Source organism: Anoplopoma fimbria, chromosome 12 (genome assembly GCF_027596085.1).
Source record: "Anoplopoma fimbria isolate UVic2021 breed Golden Eagle Sablefish chromosome 12, Afim_UVic_2022, whole genome shotgun sequence".
Taxonomy (NCBI): Eukaryota; Metazoa; Chordata; class Actinopteri; order Perciformes; family Anoplopomatidae; genus Anoplopoma; species Anoplopoma fimbria.
The window spans coordinates 1,975,133-1,997,546 of record NC_072460.1 but is presented as its reverse complement, the minus strand read 5'-3'; the positions used below and the strand labels follow the sequence as shown (position 1 = coordinate 1,997,546).

General features: G+C 41.4%; 3 protein-coding genes across 3 annotated transcripts in view; 1 reads left to right on the top strand and 2 right to left on the bottom strand.

The window, feature by feature from the left end:
- The window catches only part of cep104 (centrosomal protein 104), a 31,008-nt gene extending 20,876 nt beyond the window's left edge, over window positions 1–10,132 (bottom strand). The window contains exons 1-9 of the mRNA XM_054608664.1: window positions 10,067–10,132; window positions 8,155–8,281; window positions 7,301–7,474; window positions 6,817–6,955; window positions 5,666–5,728; window positions 3,468–3,544; window positions 2,827–2,995; window positions 455–610; window positions 98–325 (exon numbers count right to left, since the gene is read on the bottom strand). Of these exons, the coding sequence (XP_054464639.1) occupies window positions 98–325; window positions 455–610; window positions 2,827–2,995; window positions 3,468–3,544; window positions 5,666–5,728; window positions 6,817–6,955; window positions 7,301–7,474; window positions 8,155–8,267 (1,119 nt within the window). The 5' untranslated portion in view covers window positions 8,268–8,281; window positions 10,067–10,132. The remainder of the gene's footprint in view (window positions 1–97; window positions 326–454; window positions 611–2,826; window positions 2,996–3,467; window positions 3,545–5,665; window positions 5,729–6,816; window positions 6,956–7,300; window positions 7,475–8,154; window positions 8,282–10,066) is intronic.
- Window positions 10,133–10,925: 793 nt separating this feature from the next.
- Window positions 10,926–15,659, top strand: lrrc47 (leucine rich repeat containing 47). Its single transcript, XM_054608665.1, has 7 exons — window positions 10,926–11,517; window positions 12,092–12,544; window positions 12,659–12,775; window positions 13,005–13,120; window positions 13,652–13,754; window positions 14,300–14,389; window positions 15,123–15,659. Exons 1-7 carry the CDS (start codon window positions 10,948–10,950, stop codon window positions 15,342–15,344), a joined length of 1,671 nt encoding a protein of 556 aa, XP_054464640.1. The 5' UTR covers window positions 10,926–10,947; the 3' UTR covers window positions 15,345–15,659.
- Window positions 15,660–16,213: 554 nt separating this feature from the next.
- LOC129099381 (rhamnose-binding lectin-like) lies at window positions 16,214–22,166 on the bottom strand. Its single transcript, XM_054608606.1, has 15 exons — window positions 22,125–22,166; window positions 21,951–21,983; window positions 21,732–21,791; window positions 21,452–21,587; window positions 21,032–21,141; window positions 20,615–20,659; window positions 20,333–20,465; window positions 20,053–20,156; window positions 18,417–18,479; window positions 18,174–18,309; window positions 17,269–17,378; window positions 17,129–17,173; window positions 16,874–17,006; window positions 16,522–16,625; window positions 16,214–16,379 (listed from the first exon to the last, which is right to left on the bottom strand). The coding sequence occupies exons 1-15, from the start codon at window positions 22,147–22,149 to the stop codon at window positions 16,342–16,344; spliced, it is 1,275 nt and encodes a 424-aa protein (XP_054464581.1). The 5' UTR covers window positions 22,150–22,166; the 3' UTR covers window positions 16,214–16,341.
- Window positions 22,167–22,414: the final 248 nt, after the last annotated feature.

Genomic DNA, 22,414 nt, shown 5'->3' with positions numbered 1-22,414 from the left:
TAATAGGGCCTGTTTAAGTGTCTGCAAGTGTTGGTCATGATTCATGCTTAGTGAAGATGTTGTGATGTGTTGCATAATCCGATAAATTGTCACTTACGTCTATCTTGGGTACAGCAGCCGGGGTGCACGGTGTGTCAGGTTGGCTGCTCAGTTTGACCACAACAGTTTCTGCGTCTGACTGTTGGTTCTGAGTAGTATTAGTCTTTTTCCCCTCCCTGATTGTGTCAGTGGACACAAGGGGCTTATTGGGGACTGAAGGGTGGCCTGGAGAAGGCAGAAGGGCGGGAGAATCCTGGGCAGGGGATGCATCTGCGGCCCATGTGATCTGGTGACACGGTGGAGGGAGAGAACATAATTCAGTTTAGGCAGAATGACTCTTGGATAAACTACACCTTGGATATAAAATCTAGTGTGTGAACAGGTGAGGCGCTGCCATCTGAGGTTGGTGACTGACCATTGCCATGTCCAGCAGGTTGTGGACCTCAAGCTGCTGGTAGACGCTCCTCCTGTACTCGTCCATCACCTCCTTTTTCTTCTTGGCCAGGTCATAGTCTTCCTTTTCGATCGCACATCGCTTCTCCACATCATATCGAGCCAAACGCTCCCCGACCTGGAGGAGCCCGGGACAAGGAGAGGTAAAGACAGCCCTGCTATTACAGAGTGACCCTTCACTGTATGTTAATACACAGGTACACATGGCGGCAGGGCGATTGTATAATATTGATGGTCTCATGATGGCTTGGATTTATGTCAGAGTATTTGCATAGATTGACCAAAAGTCTGTTGGGTGTTTGCTATCTTTATGTAGCACTGCTGACAGTCTAAGGGATTGTTTTCCATTACCTGTCCTTTTCTTGGAGGTGAAAGTGGAGCTTCTGCTGATATATCTGCTACACTTTGAAACTTAATTCATTATTTTCACACTTGGAAAGATACAGTTTGTACACTGCTTTGGTGTTGACACCAATCACAGTATACTGCTAAACATCCTGGTTCAACATCCACACAATGCACTTTCTGTAGTTGTTCACGGTTCACCTGTTTGATAAGGGATTATTTACAACAATTGCAGGTGCGCTCACCTTCAGTTTCATTTCTAAGTAAAGTGATTTATATATTCTTGCTCAATTTTCAGCTTGTTTACAACAGGTCTGATCGTACAAATGCTCAAGTTATTTGATCAGATTATTCTGATGTCACTATGTTCCCAGAGCAACATAAGCAATTACTTTGGGGATCACAGTGTTATGATAACTAATAGAAACATGGCTAAAACTACACAAATAAGACCCAGATTGTAATCATCCAGAATCATCCTTTAAACCCAAGTGGAGATGGTTTATAATAATAATACAAGTCCAAGTGCCACATAACAGTAAGTGTGCCACATGGTGATTCACTTCCAGCCCACAATATTTATGGGCTGGAATTATGACCACAATTTCCAGTAAGTCAGGAAATGACATACAGCTGTAATAAGTTGCTAACAAGGTGCCAAGTGAAACAGCCTGAACATAAACACTTTGTGATTCTCTAATTATTTGGACAAACCCAAATGGTGCAATAAACACGACAACTGTCATGAGTTTTTAGACATCGTGTAACGCCCAAAGAACGTCCACTGACATCCTGAGGGTGCGATGACAAGGGATTTTCAGCATGACTACCTTGACAACTGCTTTATCTGCAATGTTAATATGTTAACAAGTTGCTAGTGTGTGTGTGTGTGTGTGTGTGTGTGTGTGTGTGTGTGTGTGTGTGTGTGTGTGTGTGTGTGTGTGTGTGTGTGTGTGTTTGTTATCTGGTTACAGAAAGGCTTGTGGTTGGGAATGGGAGAGACGCTACCATCACTGCAGCTGTTGAGCTTATTAAGAATTCATGGTCAGCATGGTAACGCTGTATACAAAGGAAGTCAGTAACAGGAATCTGAACAATGTTTAACAACTACTGTTACAAACTGGTGAAATTACACCGTGTAAAAGGAACACTGGCCTCACAAAGTTGAGATTTGCAAGAGAGAAATTATTTTCTGTAGCAGTGGCAGTGGGTGGAGGATAAAACAAAAAGAGCGGCCAAAAACCAATGAAGATATCATGGCATAAAGGAGTTCAGACCAGTGATGGAAGAAGAAATCAGATTCTTTAGGTAAGAAAAGTAGCAACACTACAATGTCAAAATATTCTTTATTTTATGAAGTGTGACTGCTCAGTGTTTATTTGTTAGATATGAAAATATTTAATTATTATAGATTCCCCACCAGCCAAGAATGCATTCTGGGAGTAGATCACCAGGTACTATCTTGGGAATTCTTTCCAAAATATTCTGCCTTTTCCAGTAACCAGGGATATTTAGCAAATGTGTGCTTATGTGTGTCTATGCACCTGTGTGCACTTGTTTGTACTGAAACAAAGGCGCATTCTCCAAACCCAATTAACACAACTGTCTCACCAAATATTGAGGTCCAACCTTAAAATGCTGTTATGGTAACATATCTGAATGGAAAAGTTCAACATTTTGCTTCCTTGCCGAGAAATACAGGACATTATTGAGACCATTCTCCCGTCTATGTGGTCAGTAAAGAGAATGAGCTGATAGGCGATTAGTTTAGGTTAGCTTAATAATAATCTTATTACTCTATTCAAGCCCTTTTTAATCATTGACGGCCTTTAACATTAATTATTTAAGACTTTTTCAGACTGTGAGTTATTTATTAATAGAGAGAGAACATCCTGGTATTTGTTGTGCATACTGTTCAACCATGTGAACAAATATTTGTTGTCAAGGTATTGTAACCACCCAGTCCAGCCCTCCCAGCAGCTACGGTACCTTTTGCAGGTCTGCAATGGCCTGCTTCAGATTCTTTGCCTGCTCGTACTTCTCCTGCTGGACCATGTCGTGCTTCTTTTGGTCCAGGAGTCGGATGATGTGGGCAACTTCAGGGTCCTGGTACATGTCGAAGGCCAGGTCATCCAAGGGGGAGATGGACTCACATTTACTGGGTGCAAAACAGGACACAAAAACAACAAACAGAAACATTAAATAATTTATTTCTACACGTCATGCCTGAGCTTGTTACACTTGTGAAACATGTCGAATATAGAGAACAGAACAGCTGATTTGGTGCCTAAATTCACTTTTAATGATGCCAGAGTAGATTCGAAAATGTGTAATTATCAGTTAGTTGGCTCAGTATTGTGCAAATCTTGATCAAAGGGAAAAACATGGATCGACCCCCAAGGAGTGAGACCCTGAGGTCAAACGTCCCTTGGGGGTTGATGTATTTGAATTAAAAAAAAAGAAGGATTATTTCGAAATGTGTTTTCCTCTTTGTGCGGGCCGCCACCTGCATTTTCTTCAAATGCGTGTGACCTTGAATGCCTTATTGGTTAGCTTCCAGACTAAATGGCTTTGTTGAACAATGTTTTGTCACAAGACAAAGAAACCAGGGTTCAATGGCCTAGCCTCACCCCATGAAGGTCGTGTCCAAGGCGGATTCCAGCTGGGTACTGTTGAGGTAGTGTTCGATCAGCTGCTCTCTGCTTGGCTGGGGGTAAACAGATGGGAAAAATGACACACACGTGCATTTATACTTGTATTACTGTGTTCAGGAAGACCTAATAATTGTCTTCTAATCCCATTAGTTTTTGGGTGATCTTCAATTTAAACCTTCACCCTAACCTTAATAGAACCAAAGCACTGGATCAGCCAGAATGACCTCAGCAAAAAAAAACTACGCCTTGAAATGGCAACAACACAAGGACACACACTCTCACACACACATTAATAAAAAGTCAAATACTCATTAATCAGCACTTCCGGGCAACGGCCAAATATGGAGATTTATAATCCACTGCGTACAGTGCTATTGCCTGTAGTGTGTGCGTCCAATCATTATGAGAACAGGAAACAGTGTCTACTGATGACTTGCAGCACTTTATGAGCACCTATCCACAATTTATACGATGAAGGACAAAAACTTCTGTTAGCCAGTGATAAGTAGGAACTCAAACGATAATGATTATCCTATTGATTCAATGGCCTACTTGTTAAATGACAGAGCGAGAGAGAGAGAGAGAGAGAGAGAGAGAGAGAAAGAGAGATTGAACTGTATTATACCAATATGAATTTTAGAGGATACAGAAAACAAACATTATACATACATTTATATACTTATAATTAAAGATATTTCCTGAGCCAAACCTAATTTTTTCAATCAAATTTCTTAATCAAAAGGTATAACTTCTACTGTTATTATTATTATTTTGAGTTATTATTTTAGAAGTTGGATGGATGGATGGATTATGGGGTGGGGTGGGAGGGATATACAGTAGCTATGACAAGGTTGTTTGATACATCTCTTTGCCTTTCTTTACACTGTGGTGTTTTACCATAGCAATTAGGGTTAAGTTAGGATTAGCATATAACAGAGCCATTGTTAATGTTATTGAGACAGTGAAAAGGCTTTGTTTACCATCAACCATCACAGTTTTTTAGTACCGTGTTTTAGCACCATGAACACAATTCCATTCACCTCTATTGCATTGAAGTGCAAATTCAGATCTGCATGGCTAGATACCCCCTACAGGTAAGTGAGAAGATGTGTGTTTTTCACTTCTTAATTTGGATTAACCAACACTTTTAAAGCGATACAAACTTAAACAAGCTTTCCCTTTTCATCCCCACCCCTCATTTTGTCCACGTCAGTCCACAGGACAAATACAACTTTCCTTTAAGTAAATAGATATAAGAGAACAAGATCTAGCGGACCCTCCAGGCAAGATCACTGCTGTGGTGGAGGTGCTCAGAGTCGGATTAGTGGAGCAACAATGCACAGCCTGTTCACTGGAATCTCTGCAAGTGTGTGTCCTTGTCTTTCCATGTCTCTGTGCCTGTGTGTGTGTTTTAAGGTGCTCTCTCTCCTCCAGGACCTGTCTTTCTGCAGGACTATCTGATTACACTGGCTAACTAAAGGCCTCCTGTGTGATTACATACTGCCCTCCCTTTGTGTCTCATTACTACATTCCTGACACGTATACATGCACCTACACACACACAAACACACAAACCATTCAGGTAAACACGTGTGCTCATAGACACACCTACATAGTGTCTTTGGATCAGTCAGAACTAATAAATACTACATAAAACACCCACAAATTCCAGTATATCCTACTCATAAAATGATCTAATACACGCCGCCAATGCTGCTTCAAAACTTACAGGTAAGTTCAATTAGCAACTGTAACATTATTCAGGGATATTTCATTGGATTTGCATATTGTGTAGTTACCTTTTTTTCCCATCGTCATTAGTATTGTTACTTTGGATTCCAGCATAACAAATAAACCTTTACAACTTTTCAGTAGCAAATAGCATCATAACAGGAAAAAACTGATGTTCAGAATCCATTTTGTTTTGTTTTATGAATTATTATGAGGAATAAATGAATGATATACGATATGTGAGGAATACTTATTAACATGCCAAAAGTTGAAACTGTCATTATGCCTGCAATGTCAGTGGATGGATGAGGAAACATCACTCAACCCTACTCTAAGTGACTGATGACAGCGCAGCAATTTCTCACAAAACCACAGCACAACAGCCCCACCTAGTGCTGTGCAGATGAAAGTACAGTGATGGGTGACGGTTGAAGAGAACTTACAATTGTGTTAAAAGCATTGCCATCCAAAGAATCTCCCAGAACATTAATGGCAACCAAAGCAACCTGAAATCATAAACAGATGATGGTGAGGTGGTTAAACGGAAATGCGAGAGGAAAATCAATGCAATCAATAAGTGGGTGTGCGGGGACTTATTTACCCCAGTTTAAAGGATAAGGCTGTTGATATTCTATATTTTGTATTATTTATTTACGAAAAATCCAAAACCAATGAATTGACTGTACTAGCAGGTACTGTCTGTGTAGTCAAAGCCTGGTCTAACTTGTTATTCTTGTCTAGTTAGTGAGCCACACTGGGCAAAATGTTCCTTTGTTATGATGAACACACACTGTAATACGTTTTGTGTCAATCCCATATACACCGTCCTGCTGTTGTAAAGAAAACCAGCCTAGGACAGCATAGTCTGTTAACAGGGTTTCAAATACCTTAATATTGATTACCGGAACTAAACTTGTGAAATTAAAGACTCAAATCTGGAAAAAGCATAATTAGGTATGCCATCACCAGGTCCACCATTGGACAGTTGAAGAGCCGCAATGCATTTTGGGGCGGTTGAGTAGGTCCTGTAAGCTCATGTCTCATGATTGGAATTTGAATACATTTTCTGTCAATCAGCATAATGATCATTCAACTAATCATTTGCTTGCATGCACTTTTGAAAATGCAAATGAAGCTCATGATGTTGAGGGTGTGATTGACAAGATGATATCTGGAAATGACTTTTCAAGAGTGTCTCGTAAAGCAGTCGTTCAATACACAACATTTCAAAGTAAGACATGCAATTTTCTAGAGAAAATAACTTCTATGTGTTTCAAACACTGAAGGAAATTCCAGAAAAATAGCTGATTATGATTTTAAATGATCTTATGTTTGAAAAAACACTGTTTCACAAAAACATCTGCATCCAGAGCTGCTGTTATTGGTAAGTTTATTTTAAACACAATTTAGTTTTCTTATTTCTCTTTAATGTAACCTTAAAAGTTCTGGAGGGCAAAATCAACCAAAAGTCGTTTTTACATCTCACAAACAAACTAGAACAACACTCACAGTTTGGATCAGGCTTCTGTACCAGACAAAAGTTCTAGGATGTGAAATGGTGGTGTAGGTGCATCGTCACCGTCCAACAGACTACCTGATTGTGTTGATTGTAATGGTTGACATGGTTCCTATGGAAGGTTATTCTCAGATACGTTCCGATGGCGTCTACATGGACTGACTTCAGCTCCCGAGCTTTGAAACCCGTCTTCTCATTGTCCGACAAAGACACGTACCTGCAGTGGGGGAGGAATGTTGCTTCTCAGTTCAATGCAATGCATTTCTACTTTTTTATTCTGTGATGATATGAAGTAAAGATACGTTGTTTATTTGATTCTCAAAAACACTGTATAGGTTTTTAATCAATAGCTTGCATGAAAAGATTCACTCAGATTGCACAAAAAGCAGGGCTATGAAGTTGGATGCAAGAGCAGATCCCACTGATTGCAGGAAACTAGCTAAAATAAGATTTAAAGAAGCAAAAAATATACAGATAAGCAATTTATTGCTTTAAGAATTTTAACCCCTGCAACGTGATAAATGTCTTTTTTCCAGATTCTTGGTCGAGTCTGCAGTCTTACCCCAGTCTGCGAAGCTGCCCAGGGAACCCTGAGGTGCAGGTTTCAGGAAGTGTGTCTCCAATGTGGAACTCCACCTTGGCTGGGATCAGGTACTGGTGGGCCAGCAGCTGCAGTTTCCTCACCCTACTTCTCTCCACCAGCTGGAGGGTGATGTGTTGAGGGTAGGAGCACAGCCTGCGGAATATTTGATTCAATGTTGAGTTTCTTTAAGAAGGTAGACCAAATAAAGGAAAAACTGCTGTTTTGAATAAATGTGACATGTCTTGAGAGTAAAGTGCTGTGGTAATATATATTTATTTATATATTTATCAAAGACAGTGCATAATATTCAATATTTCCGTTTCCACCTCAAATTCAATGTTCAAGACTTAGCTAGGGAGCTAAATTTCATCTGTAATCACAGGGCAGGCTGTTACAATTAGTGGCCTAATATTATCAAGACAATGCTTCAGCAAGCACTTTAAGTCAACAAAATACAGCACGATACAGCACAGTACGATACAATACAATAAAATATATAAATATACTCCAAGAGTAGAAAGTAATGCTCTCTCTTAATTCATTAGGAAGACTGTTCCAGTAATTGATGGCTCTGACTGAGAACACTGTTTGCCCAGATTTGCTACGTCTGCCCAACACAGCCCCCTCTGGTAGTTGCCTTGGTTACCCTACCTTAAGGTATTTGGTCAAAGTATCGTGATGTTTGATTTTCTCAAGCCCTAGGTTTGGTCCTATTTAAACATGGGTTTTTTAAATGACAGATTCAAATCTAAAGTGATTCCAAAATATTTCAAATCGGACAACACCTTCAGCTTTTCTTCTTTGACAAAAACATCCGATTTTTAAGTAAATACCTGCTAGATCTCCAGCCGTTGACTGTGGGTGCATGGACCATGAGCTCCTTGGCATTGAAGTTGTCCTCATGGCTGGAAGAATTGACCACAATGAATCCTATCTTCCGGGGCATCCCTCTAATGGACACTGAAAATACACAAATAAGAAATGTTCTTTTTACATTTCTTATGTTGAATATATGAAAGAAAAAACTCATTGAATTACTGACAATGATGATGGTAAAGATAATATTGAGGGTGATTCCACAATTTCTCATTCGACAGGCCTGGAATTGTATTTCTTTTAGAGCTGCTCTGCTGACAATGAGTGACAAATTAACTGTAAACTGCATCCTCTTTATGTCTGGGTATCAAACCTCTGTTTTGCTACCGACTGAAATGTGTCCTTATTACCAAGTACTGTACTATAGACCAATTACAGACACATGCATGGTTTCTATATGGCTGCTTGTGCTTCTTTTTATGAAGAAAAAAATATTTAATAGAAACACGTGTATATTTCTCAAGTACTTAAAACAATAGTATATTTTAAGAATCAGTAAGTTACCAAACTTAAGAGTTGTTAGAGCACTAGTACTGACACATTTACCCAGCAATGTTTAAAGAATATTCTAAAGGACACACAACTTGTCAGCAATTACAGAGAAATGACTAACTCATTTTAAGAAAGAACTGAATAGAAACAATACATTTAGTGCATTAAGTCTGGCGTATGTTTGCCATCTTTTCAGGTAAAATAAACCATCCTGGATATGGCATGCACACAGGTAGGAGCTGACACAGGTAGGAGATGACACAGGTAGGAGCATGACACAGGTAGGAGAGGACACAGGTAGGAGATGACACAGGAGATGACACAGGTAGGAGCATGACACAGGTAGGAGATGACACAGGTAGGAGATGACACAGGTAGGAGCTGACACAGGTAGGAGAGGACACAGGTAGGAGAGGACACAGGTAGGAGAGGACACAGGTAGGAGATGACACAGGTAGGAGAGGACACAGGTAGGAGAGGACACAGGTAGGAGATGACACAGGTAGGAGATGACACAGGGAGGAGCTGACACAGGTAGGACACAGGTAGGAGAGGACACAGGTAGGAGAGGACACAGGGAGGAGACACAGGTGACACAGGGAGGAGAGGACACAGGTAGGAGAGGACACAGGTAGGAGAGGACACAGGGAGGAGAGGACACAGGTAGGAGAGGACACAGGGAGGAGAGGACACAGGGAGGAGAGGACACAGGGAGGACACAGGTAGGAGAGGACACAGGTAGGAGAGGAGGAGGACACAGGGAGGTAGGAGAGGACACAGGGAGGAGATGACACAGGGAGGAGAGGACACAGGAGGAGAGGACACAGGGAGGAGAGGACACAGGGAGGAGATGACACAGGACACAGGGAGAGGACACAGGTAGGAGAGGACACAGGGAGGAGAGGACACAGGGAGGAGAGGACACAGGGAGGAGAGGACACAGGTAGGAGAGGACACAGGTAGGGATGACACAGGAGGAGGACACAGGTAGGAGATGACACAGGGAGGAGAGGACACAGGGAGGAGCTGACACAGGGAGGAGAGGACACAGGTAGGAGATGACACAGGGAGGAGATGAGGAGAGGACACAGGACACAGGTAGGAGAGGACACAGGGAGGGAGAGACACAGGTAGGAGAGGACACAGGTAGGAGAGGACACAGGGAGGAGAGGACACAGGTATGACATGACACAGGTAGGATTGGGCTAGCCTCAATGCTAGCTAACTGTTAGCTTCTCAGTCAGCTTCAGTAACGTAAACTGCGCTCTAAAAGGCCTGGTTGCCCTGACAACGGTCCGTCACTGTGCCCCACGTCACGTCGGTACTCATTCAGGAGTAAACTGGAGTTTTCTCGTCAGTAATTCACAGACATCTCACCACGAACACCGCGGAACTACCGACAGCCCGCAGTCCCATCGCATCTCCATGGCCACCGCTGACAACAACCAGCGCGGACATGCGCAGTAGCAGCGCTGTCGTAAATCACAGATAATTGTCGTAAAACTAGTTTTTGCGTCGCTTTACGTCATCTGTTAAAGCGAGCTCTACCGGGGTCCACCTCTGAGTTTAATATGTTTATATCTCGTTATAAATGCACTGTTACGTCGCTCAACGTTCAATAAACATGTTAAAATAAGTATTCACAACTTATTCTCCAGCCTCAGGCCGGAAGTGAGCATCGTTGTTGTCTGTCAGCACCGGAAGTCAAGCATCAGCTCTCCAGAATAAAAGCACGGCATGGAGAAGTAACTTATACAATTGCAGTAAACCTGCAGAGTGTAAGACTCCTGTGATATGAATGTGACACACAATGAAAACAATTAAAAATAAATGCACGAGAGAGAGAATTCTGAATGTGTTGAAGTTTTCAGATAAAGTACTCATTCATCCCCAGTTGTGTTTTGATTGTAGTTATTTGGGTTATTGATGCATACCTGCATGCAGCATGCACAAACCTGTGTGTACTGTTATTGATGCATACCTGCATGCATCATGCACAAACCTGTACTGTTATTTTTCTGTTTTTTTTAATTATTATTATTATTATTTCTCCAGCACATTGCACTGCACCTTTACTGCTTCTTTTGCACTTCTGGTTAGATGCTAAAACTGCATTTCATTGCACTAGTACTGACAATAAAGTTGAATCTAATCTTAAAAAAAAAAATCTATTAAGAAAAACGTGCTTATTTATTTTGAAATGGTAAAGCGGGGTGTGTTCTCCTGTCTCTGCTGTCTTTACTGCTCCAGCATTCAGCATGGAGGACATGGAGGACTGGCCAGAGATAGAGAAAGCAGCCACAGAGAAGAGGCGTGAGCTGGTTTTCCAGGGTGCAGCCTTCGATGAGAGGATCTCCTCCAACGGGGGACTCTCCTCCTCCATCTACTCCCTCAAACTGCTCAATTACCTGGAGGTCAGCCAGTGCCCGAGTCTGACAGAGATCCACGAGGACATCCAGCGTCTGACCAACCTGCAGAGCCTCATTCTGTGCAGGAACAGACTCAGCTCCATCCCCAATGTGGTGGGTCAGCTCAAGTCCCTGAAGGTGCTGGATGTCTCTGCCAACAACCTGAGCGCCTTACCTGAAGGCATCACTCACCTGAAGGAGCTGACCACCCTCAATGTGAGCTGCAACAGCCTGCAGGTTCTCCCGGAGGGGCTGAGCCTCTGCACCAAGCTGTCCATCATCAATGTCTCCAAGAATCAGATCACAGGTTTCCCTGCTGATTTCTACTCAGAGAAGCTGGATCTCCTCAGCAACCTGGTGGCTTATGACAACTCCATTGAGCAGCTGAGTGGAGATGTTCACAAGCTGTCTGCTCTGAAGGTGGGTGGTACTGAATCCCACAAACAGATCTTGTATAAATATAAAGTCATCTCTAAGTGGCTACCCTGAGCCTTCCACTTAGCACTTATTGTATTTGTATTAGTTTGTTTCTGTACTTTTGCTCTGGTTTCTGCTCTTAGATGCTTGTTTAAGAAAGGAGAAGCACTTATGACTTCTGGTGACTAGTAGTTCTCTTGAATACCTATGTTGAATACACTTATTGTAAGTCGCTTTGGATAAAAGCGTCTGCTAAATGACTGTAATGTAAAAAATGTAATATAATATAAGAAAGTGGCCTCAAATTTACACCGACTTAAAACAAAGCTGTCACTTTGTTTTGTGAATATGTGACATTATAGCTGACGAGTTTTCACGTTTGCTTATATGCAATGCAACATGAAAATGTCACATTTTGGGTAGGCTCCACACAAGAAAGACATACTAGTATGCATTGGTGCCAGCTTAAATGCGGTATACTCTTGTCTGTTTCTTTTTCTTAAAACCTTAGAGGTATCTGATGGTCTTTTTCCAGAGTGCCAAACTCAACATATGCACTTTGTTTTGTCCTCCTCAGGTGCTGGACCTCTCTAACAACAAGCTCAGGGAGATCCCCTCCGATCTGAGCGACTGCCCCAAGCTAAAGGAGATCAACTTCAAAGGCAACAAGTTGAGCGACAAACGGCTGGAGAAGATGGTCAACGGCTGCCAGACCAAGTCCATCCTCGAATACCTCAGAGGAAAAGGAAAAGGAAGACAGGGAGAGGAAGGAGCCGATGCCGTCGGGGGTCGCAAGGCGGACAAGGGGAAAAGGCAGCAGAAGAAGAAGAAGGTGGCAGATGACCAAGATGAGCTGGAGGAACTGAACAAGATGGTGGTGAAGGTTCTCCACGTTTCGGACAGTCCTACTGCGCTCTCAGTCACAGTGAGTGCAGAGGTGAAAGATGTTCGACCCTACCTGGTGTGCTGCGTGGTCACAGGCATGAACCTAAAGCCTGGGAACGCTCTCAAACGGTTCCTGCTGGCTCAGGTAAGGTCAGACCGCTCTCAAGGTGGTATACGTTGGACATTATAGTGGGGCATGACTAATACAATATGTGTGCAATGTAGTCACCAAAAAATACCGGTATTCTTTCTTTTCTAGACAAAGCTTCATGATGACCTGTGTGGTAAGAGGACCACCGCAACCATTGCAACTCATGATGTGCAGCTCATCAAAGCTCCCCTGATGTATGATGTCAAACCGCCGACCCAGCTGAAGGTACGCAAACGCAGACCGGTTTTATTCCCAATCTTGTGCCAGCCAGACAGTAAAAACATGTCATATACACTAATATCTAAATCAAATGGATGAACTATTCATATTTTTATTGTTATTCAGAATCTTGTGTGAGTTCATGTCATTTTCAGTTCAATTGCTTTGTGGCCCATTGTGTTTGTCACTGTAAAGCCCTCAAATAAAAGTCACATAAAAACACGATGTTTGACAGGTTGTGTCGCTGGGTCGGAAGGAGATGACGGCCGTCGAGCTGATAAGACAACTTCAGCTCGAGGCCGACGAGCTGAGGAAGCAGAAGAAGAGGCAGAACGTCACTGGCCTCCACAAGTCAGTACAACCTATGACGCTTCTGTACAACATGAGCTCTTTTTGATGGATCCACATTGGTTAACTGCAGGCTGGAGTTTTGGTCAAAACCCCAAACTCATTTTCAAAATATAATAACTTAAAAAAAACACAACATCAAAGTGCTATACAAGACATCTGTATAACTTGCTTTTATGTTTGAACACATGAGGGCAGTATAAGTATGTTGGCTCACAGCTTTAGTCTGATTGAATAAGCAATGATATGTTACACATTAAAAGGTATCACAAGCTTAAATTAAGTCGTTCATGACTTATTGTCAGTTTAACAGTGACGAGTCAGGACGACCGAGCAGCTTCTCGACAAGCTCGGTGTCACAAACACCAAATTTAATGCATCAAATCAAAGAATCTCTGCTGTGTGTGACAGCTGACAGCCCTGACAGAGTTGAATCTTAGCTTTCTTAAGTTTATCATTGAAAGAATATGCATCTATTACATTTGCTTGACCCCTTTTTATAATGTTGGCACTTAATTACTTTGTTTATTACAGATACTTGCAGCTTCTGCAGGGAAAAGCCATGTATCCCTGCCTAGTGGATGCAGAGGGACATGTGATCTCATTCCCACCTATTACCAACAGTGAGAGAACCAAGGTGTGTATGTCTCATTTCTTTCTGGTTATCATAACGTTGTCCTCCCATAAGGGGATGTTTCATAGGGTGGATATGATGTTGGCAGATAAAACTGAACCCAGCTAGAAAGGTGCACCCAGTAGGGAGCAGTGAACGCAGCTGTTTTATCACTAGCAGCCCCTACTGCCCCGTTGCTGATTACAAACGGTGAGTGAGGACTCACCAGCCAGTCAATGGCAATATAAAACAGGCAAAGGTGTCTTGCGAAAGTATTAGTTGCTGCAACCACAATGGCTCATTGAGCATGCAGCCATAACTGGCCACCCAAAGTATTATGCAGTTTCCTCAAGCAGGGTGATTGATTAGCCGTGGACAGAAACAGAGGTGCACACTCACTCGCTCATGGACGCAAACACACACAATTATGACTGATCACATGATCCGCTGGTGGAGATAATAATAATAAGTCTCACATCAGGCCAGGTCCTACTGTAGCCCACAGTTTGTCTCTGTCTGCTCATGATATGATAGAAATAATTACATGATCAGCTGATTTTACTTTACAGATCAAGAAGACGACCAAGGAGTTGTTCTTGGAGGTGACGAGCTCTGCCAGCCTGCAGACCTGTAAAGATGTTATGGACGCTCTGATTGTAGTAAGCTTCACTTTTTCTCTCTCTCTCTTTTCTACCAACGAATAAGAAGTTTATCACAACTTGGATTTTATTTTTCATAATTTTGGCCATTGCTTCCATTGGACTTAGCTATTCATGTGAAAACTGAAAGACACCATCTGTGTTGGGTGCTCTGTCTTGCCGATAAAGAGGATTGATCAGTAGTTGTAAGCTCACCTTATGCAAAAGATTTGTGAAGCTAGATGAAGGCTAATGGAAAGTTCAGCCTTTTTTGACCTTTAGTGTTTATTTTTAACTCAAACTTCAGGAATTTTCATCTCATTGAATTAAATGCATCATTGTGATTTTATTCCAGTGTCTTTGCTGCAGTTATACACAATCTGTACTGAAATACAGAGGTGCAGCTAGCAGGTAACAGGGCTGACAGAACTAACAGTGGTAACCCTGAGGGGGAACTGGAGGGTGGGTGTCACGCTTCCAGGGCGATTCAGTAGGTCGGGACGGAGTCATCAACAGTCACCATTGTATGAGCACAGTGCAGAGCGGCGGGGATTAACGAGCCAGTGTGGCACAGACTCTGGGACTGTGCTAACACACACCGCATGGCTGGATCGGCTACACAAACAAAGCACAAAAACTCGGACTACAAAACATGCAAAGGGAGAGCGACCGATAGTCGTTTGCTGCGATTTTAATGCTTTGAATTTCAAATCACATATCAGGCATTTAAACTGCATTTCCTGTTTCATCACAGAAAATGGCAGAGTTGAACAAGTTCACGGCGGAGCATCGGGAGGAGGCGGGGTCAGATGGGGAGGGCGACGGCCCACAAGACCCGGCCGCCAGCAGTGAGCCCTCCAGTGAACTGATTGTGCAGCAGGTCCGCACGGTGGACCAGGACGGAAACCTGAAAGTTGTCTACCCGTCAAAGACCGACCTGTGCAACGACATCAGCAACCTGAACGTCATTTGGTAGAAGTTGTTGTAAATAACCTCTGATAATAACACTCATTCATATGAAGTCATTTTAAAAGATTAAGATTGTGGGACATTAAGGCTAAGGTTTGACAACATACAACTAAATTACATCCTTCTACTTCAGGGAGCACAGGAAATCTGATCATAAAGGATTTGTTTGTGATTGAAGCATTGCTTGTTGGCCAATGAGTTTGGAAAGCTTTCTGAAAGCAAGATCAATATGTCAGAAATGTACGATTAAATATACTTATTTTGTATTATTTACAAACTGAAGACCAGTTGTCTGTACTGAAAAGTAAATTTGTTCAACTCATCCCAACTTTATCTTGGCCTGGTCATTTGTCTGGAGTTCTGGACGATTTGTGTTTCTATCAACTTATAACTTTGTCACTTTCCCTTTAAGCAGCAGCAAAATATTTTTAGCTTAGACTTAATAAAATGTGCTCCTGTTTTCATTCATATTCCACACACTATTTAGCTTGAGTGTCTGTAGGTTTATGTTTTTCTATGATCAGCCATTACAGCTACAGCTGCTAATGCTAACGACCAAGCAAAGTGGGAACAAAAACTGCATCACTTCCTGAAAAAATCTAACTGACGTTGGGTGCAGAAGCTTTGAGGTTGAGTGTGATTTTTGGAGTGAGCAGCATCTTAAAGAGACGGTCAGTATGAAAGAAAAGAGCTCAAGTGCATCAGAGATTTATTAGCTGGCCTGACAGAACGTACAACAAGCTCTTCAAGCTGTGAAACATTTACACACCGTCACTCAGAACAATCAGGTTGAAAACCTTGGGGGCAACAGAAAGTTAAACTCATTAACAACTTTTATGCTTCTCACTTCCATAATGGTAAAATGATGTATCTGGAACAAGAGTCTGTGGTTGTTTGTCTTTAATTTCTCTATAGCCAATGAACAAATTGACAAACTGACAAATGTACTTAATTCAGTGCATGTTGATAGGTATCTGACTGAAAATTCAGCATGTTGACACGGGTTAATACTCTGGGAGCTGCTGTGGAATGACCCCAGGATCTGCAAAAAAAACATAAAATATTAAATTCAGACAATTTATTTAAACAACTGAGCATAGGATGCCATTTCCCCCCATATTGTACATCACATGGCTGGCTGTTCATCGGAGTAACCAGCCTAATGGGCCTTTTAAGATACTTACATTCACAGATGTAAGCCACCTCTAGGTACTTGTAAGTGCCAGGACAGGAGTCTCCAAACACTGAGTTGCTCGCTCTGATAGTACAGCTGTTTTTCCCATTGCAGCTGTGGATGACATGAGTGAAAACAGGCTTGAATACATCATGGAGCATATGAAATGGCCTGCATGCCACATACTTTCAAACACACACACCAAATGTCCATTTATTTTTTCATACATATTGTCTGTCTCAATTTGACTTTCTTTCAGTTTACAGTTAAAATCAATTTGGATTTATTATCTGTGCCAATAGGAAATCATTTCTTGAGATTTGGATTTATTTCTTATATTCAGCTCGGGTTTGCAGCTATACCTGTCAGCAACTTTCCCAGTGGGGTTTGGGCAGTCGACATTGCTAATCTGACCGGCGGGCCGTTGGTAAATGCATGTGGTCTGGTCACTGCGTCCATAGTGAGCACCGTACACAAATATTATCTGTCCTTCATCTGTCAAAAAGAGGAGTAACAATTGGCAAGGTGGAGAAGACAGAGATTTCTGTTGCATTGAAAATTGTAATTATGCTTCATCCACCATAAATGCAGAAAAAAAGAGACAAAATATATCTTACCGCACTGGAGATGTGCCAAAGAGCTCTCACATGTAACAGAGTAAACTGTCAAAGTAAAATGAGTGAATCACATTAGACATCACACCTTAAAACTTTCTGCTTTGATGTTATTGTTAGTTTCATACAGACTTGTGACTGACTTGCTGGGAAGCAGGTGTAGTATGTGTCCAGGTATTTGTAGATTCCAGGACAGGGGTCAGTGGTACCAACGACCTGGATGTTCAGTTCACACTCCCTCTTGCCATCACACCTGAAGGAAACACATAAAGGTAATAGGGTAAGCATTTAAACTAACAGATACCACAATGAAACTTCCCCTTTTGATTACTTACAATGAGGCTATTGTTTTTTTTCTCTGAAATGTTCAGTTTAAATATGCAAATGAGGCATTGCCTCATTCAATACGTTTCCAAAACAGATACCTGAATATTATATAAAGCCAGGTTTAGAATTATTTTTTCATTTTGTTGACATATTAAAGTCAAAGATTTAACCCCCCCTCCCTCCCGGGTAAACCTTCAGAATATAGATAGGAATGAAACTGGGAAGTTTGGTGGAGATTAGTGGAGATTTCTGGCTCAGAGTGTGAGAAAAAACTCATTTTTAGAAAAGGGCTTTTTAAAAAAAAAAAAACGGTATGTATTGTAAACTCTATACAATTTGTAAGACACTACGGGTGAATAGGTAAAACAATCTTTAACATGTAGGAATTGCCATGAAAAATCTGATTTTTGGGGGGGATTTATTTTCTTAAAATTAAGTATTATGCAAATTAGGATTTATTTTATGCAAATTTTTGGTTAATTTAGGAATAATCTACAGACCTAAATAGGCAAAGTAGTAAAATAAACACTTAAGTCTTTATTCTTCCCACTCATCTGAAAGATAGACGTGGGCAAAGTTGCCAAAAATCTCAAAATTAACCGGTGCATGAAAAGCAGTGTTTTTTAACACAAAAGCACACTTAAATCTTAGTAGCCACATTTAGAGTACAAGTAATAAAAACAGTATATTTTTATGGTATTATTGTACATGTAATGTGTACCTTCTCTTGAGGACGTCCACTGTGCCCACCTGAGAGCATTCTGTATTGGTGAGCTGACTCTCAGGTCTTCCCTCACTGCAGGTCTCGCTGTCTGAACGTCCAAACAGTGCTGCCCGCACACCGATCACCCCGATATCTGTAACACACCGAGGGAGAAATCAGAAACAGGACAAATCACTTCATTATATTTGTTTGCATGGGTTTAAAATACTCTCACAGTGGATTTAGAGAGTTTTGTCATACCACAGCTCAGGCGCTGGACATTATGCCTGCTGCCACAGGTGATAGCTCTCTCTGTGGAAACAACTCAAATAAAGGATGTGAAAACATTAGTTGAAGTGCGTTCAAGCAACATCCTGCACGTAGAAAATACATGCAAATATCATCATTAATGCCACATAGATATTTACCTGCTGTCATGAGTGAACATGTTGCTGCCAGCACTGGAAAAGAAACATCAGTGTCAAACTGTGTCAGCCGAACAAAAGCTGAAGTTACAAAGTCACATAAAAAAATAAAAGACTATTAGACTGTTAAAAGGCTATTAGTTTCTTCAACAAGACAGCAGAAGTTTAAATTCCTATTTATACATGAACCTGCATAATTACTGTTCTAGTTGCCAGTCAATTGTGTACTCACACAGTGCGGTGCTGAGTCTGAAGCTGAGCATGATTTGAGTAGATCCAGGCTAAGGTAGACGGTGGGACTGATGGTTGCCAGAACACTCACACACCTGTATTTATACTGCCGGGTCAAGGGATGTCTTTGCCTCAAAACAATAGCTTGATCTGACCCAACTGGTTCCAATCCAGCTGACAAAAAAGTGAACACACAATTGTAGCCAGGAGGAATTCTTTAAATGTGTAAGACTGATGAAAGAGGACAATGACTTACGGAATGTGAAAGAGTTCCCAATGTGCCGACTAACATTACAGAAAACACCACGAGGGGAGGCATGCAAAAAGATCAGAACAAAGAAACAAACAAAAACAAACAAAAAGTTTGTTAAATTGTGCACAGCATTGCAAAAGTCACAAGAAGGGTATTTACAAAACGCATTTCCTCGCTGTATGGTTGTGTTGCAATATGATGTCATCCCCCTGTTCAGAGATGGACTTTCTAGCCTGACAACAAGTGCCCTCATTCACGTTTCTAACATGTACTTCCTTGAAGGAGAGCTCTTTGTCTTTTAGGCTCTTTGTCTTTTGGATGTGTTTAGTCCTCCTAACCCATGTCTGCAGTCTGACACACACATTATTGTGCAATGACTTCCTGGAGCATTCTGCAGCCCCTATAACTATTTTCTTTTTGTCTCTGGATCTAAATACATCTGAAATAAGAGTCACAGGAGTAGAGCTTTGCTTGTTCACATTTCTGTAGATTTTTGTGAAATAATCATGCACACAATAGTCAAATAATGAAACCAAATCACAAACTCTGACAAGCCACATGCTGCTGATTTAACATATTTTATTTAATACATGTTTATTGTGATCTTATTGTGCTCACAGCATGTTTACAGAGAATCCTCTGTAATGGTGAATGGATCTGTAAAAAAACAGATGAAAGATTCACTTCAGATAAATATCTAAGTGACTGGTTGCACAAAATGTCGCGTTACTGCAGGATGGCAAAAATACTGCATTTTACACTTCATCAGCACAGCTCAATGTTTCTTAAATCAAGAATAAATTTAACCGCACTACAAACGGAATACTTTTGGATCAATAGAGTCTGATTTTTGAAGATTTTTATAACTGCAAAGATAGTTACTTAAACAGCTATGGTGTTTAATCAATCATGTTTTCCTAAGCACATTTAGACCACAGACTAGCATCAGTAGGTTGAAACAGTGCTAACTGGCCTTTGAGCTACTTACATAGACATGTGTAAGCCACCTCCAGGTACTTGTAAGTTCCATAACAGGGGTCACCAAAAACTGAGTTGCTCGCTTTGATAGTACAGCTGTTTTTTCCATTGCAGCTGTGGAGGCAGAGTGAGAGAATACAGGCTTTAATATGCACTGGAGCATACGTGAAAGTGGATGGCTTCACAAACTTGCAGCAATCACTGCAGCTTTAAAAGGTAAATACACCATGATTTTGATTTCAGCAGCTTTCAACCTGAAGCACAAATTGACAAAGAGTTGGTAACTGCACCTCTCAGAAACTATGCTGGTGTGCTGTGAGCAGTCGACATTTTGGATCTGAGAGGCAGGCCGTTTGTAGGTGCATGTGGTCTGGTCATAGCGTCCATAAGAGCCACCATAGACTGATATAACCTGCCCTTGATCTGGCGAGAAGAGGAGGAAGAAAGAAATGTAACTTTGAAAGGTCAAAAGACAAAGTGATATTAAGTTATGAAGTGACATGAAAATACAATAAAGCTTCTGTTTTTTATTTGAATGCACCACACACACAAAAAAGAGAAGATGTGATTACCACACTGCAGTTGGGCCAGAGAGTGCTCACATGTCACAAGGCGAACTGTCAAAATAACATGGATCACATTAAACATGCGTTATTAACACATAGTTGATGCGTTTTGTGTCAAAGTCACACATTTTCTTCCTGAAACCTCCTTTGAATCAGGTCACAATAATAAAAACAGAACTGAAGTATAGCCCACTGCTTACTGACTGAACTCCGTGGAAATAATGCCACCGGTTTGAATCCCCCAAAGCACTCAAAGCAGGGTCAAAAGCTTAAAACTTGTAAACCCCAAGTTGAAACAAGTAAAGGAAAAATGGAATCTCAATTTCTCTTTCATTTAACAATTAATACATTTTCAGACAGTACTCAGGAACAGTGTAGGCTTTTTGCAGCCTTGCTTTAATTTCATGCAGACATGTGACTGACTTGCGGGGAGGCAGGTGTACTTGGTCTGTAGATATTTAAAGGTGCCCTTGCAGGGATCAGGTGTTCCGAATACATTCACGCTTACTTCACACACCGTTTTCCCATCACACCTGCAACAGGAAGAACATAAAGATGATTCAGGCAGATCCACAAGAAAGCTCCATTGTTGTGACTTGGGCCAGTAAATGAGACAAATTCCTTCCTCATTCTGTGATGACTTAGTCACCGTCAACATAAGGAAGCAGAAGAATACACACGATACCATAGAAAAGTGGATCTGGTATCTGGCACTGCAGTTAATTATAATATGAATCAAATACAATTTTTTGAATATTCTTGTAATATCTTAGTACATACATTTAGGATACATGTAATAAAAACAGTATGTTTTTATTGTATATTTGTACATGTAATGTGTACCTTCTCTTGAGGACGTCCACTATTTCCCCCTGAGAGCATTCTGTATTGGCCAGCTGATTCGGAGGTCTTCCCTCACTGCAGGTCTCAGCGTCTGCACGTCCATACAGCGCCTCCTCCACCCTGATCACTCCGATATCTGTTACACAACAAAGAGGAAGAAAATAATGAAATTAGTAAAATCTTCATCACTAGTTTTGTCTGCTTGCAGTTATCACTTAATCCTTAATTGTGCTGGGGAAAAGAATGCAGCGACATAAAGCGTTAGTAAATTGAGGCATACCACAGCTCAGGCGCTGGACAGTGTCGACATTACAGGTGATAACTGTCTCTGTGGAAACACCTAAAAAACAGATATGAAAGTAGTAGTTTAACATAACCGATACACACATAAAAATGTATTCAAGCATCCGAACACACACACACACCGACACACACACACACACACACACACACACACACACACACACACACACACACACACACACACACAGATATTTACCTGGGCTTGTAAGCAGACAGGTCGCTGCCAGCACTGAAATAGAAACAGCACACAAGAGATATAAAGGGACCCTTTGGCTTGTTTGGCAAGAAAACTGAAATTTTACTAAATGTAAATTATAATTTGAGAAAAAGAAAGCCATATATCTATTTTTATGGTCATCAGTATACTCACAGAGCGTGGTGCTGAGGCCGAGCATGGTTCTGCAGAAGTCAGTGGTAAATGACCAGTGAGACTGACACACGGTATTTATTCATTTGGATCTAGGGCATTCAACGTCAGTCGTGCAAAAACAACCTGAACCTGACTCCAGTGGCTCCTATTCAACTGGCTGCAGTCTGCAAAAAGAGAATAACATGACAATCCCATGGGGGACAACAGACATCCAGTCTCAGAGCAGTTTTGAGAGCCAGGCAAAGCATACAGACACACAAGCAGGGAAACTGAGGAAGACTGGGAGATGA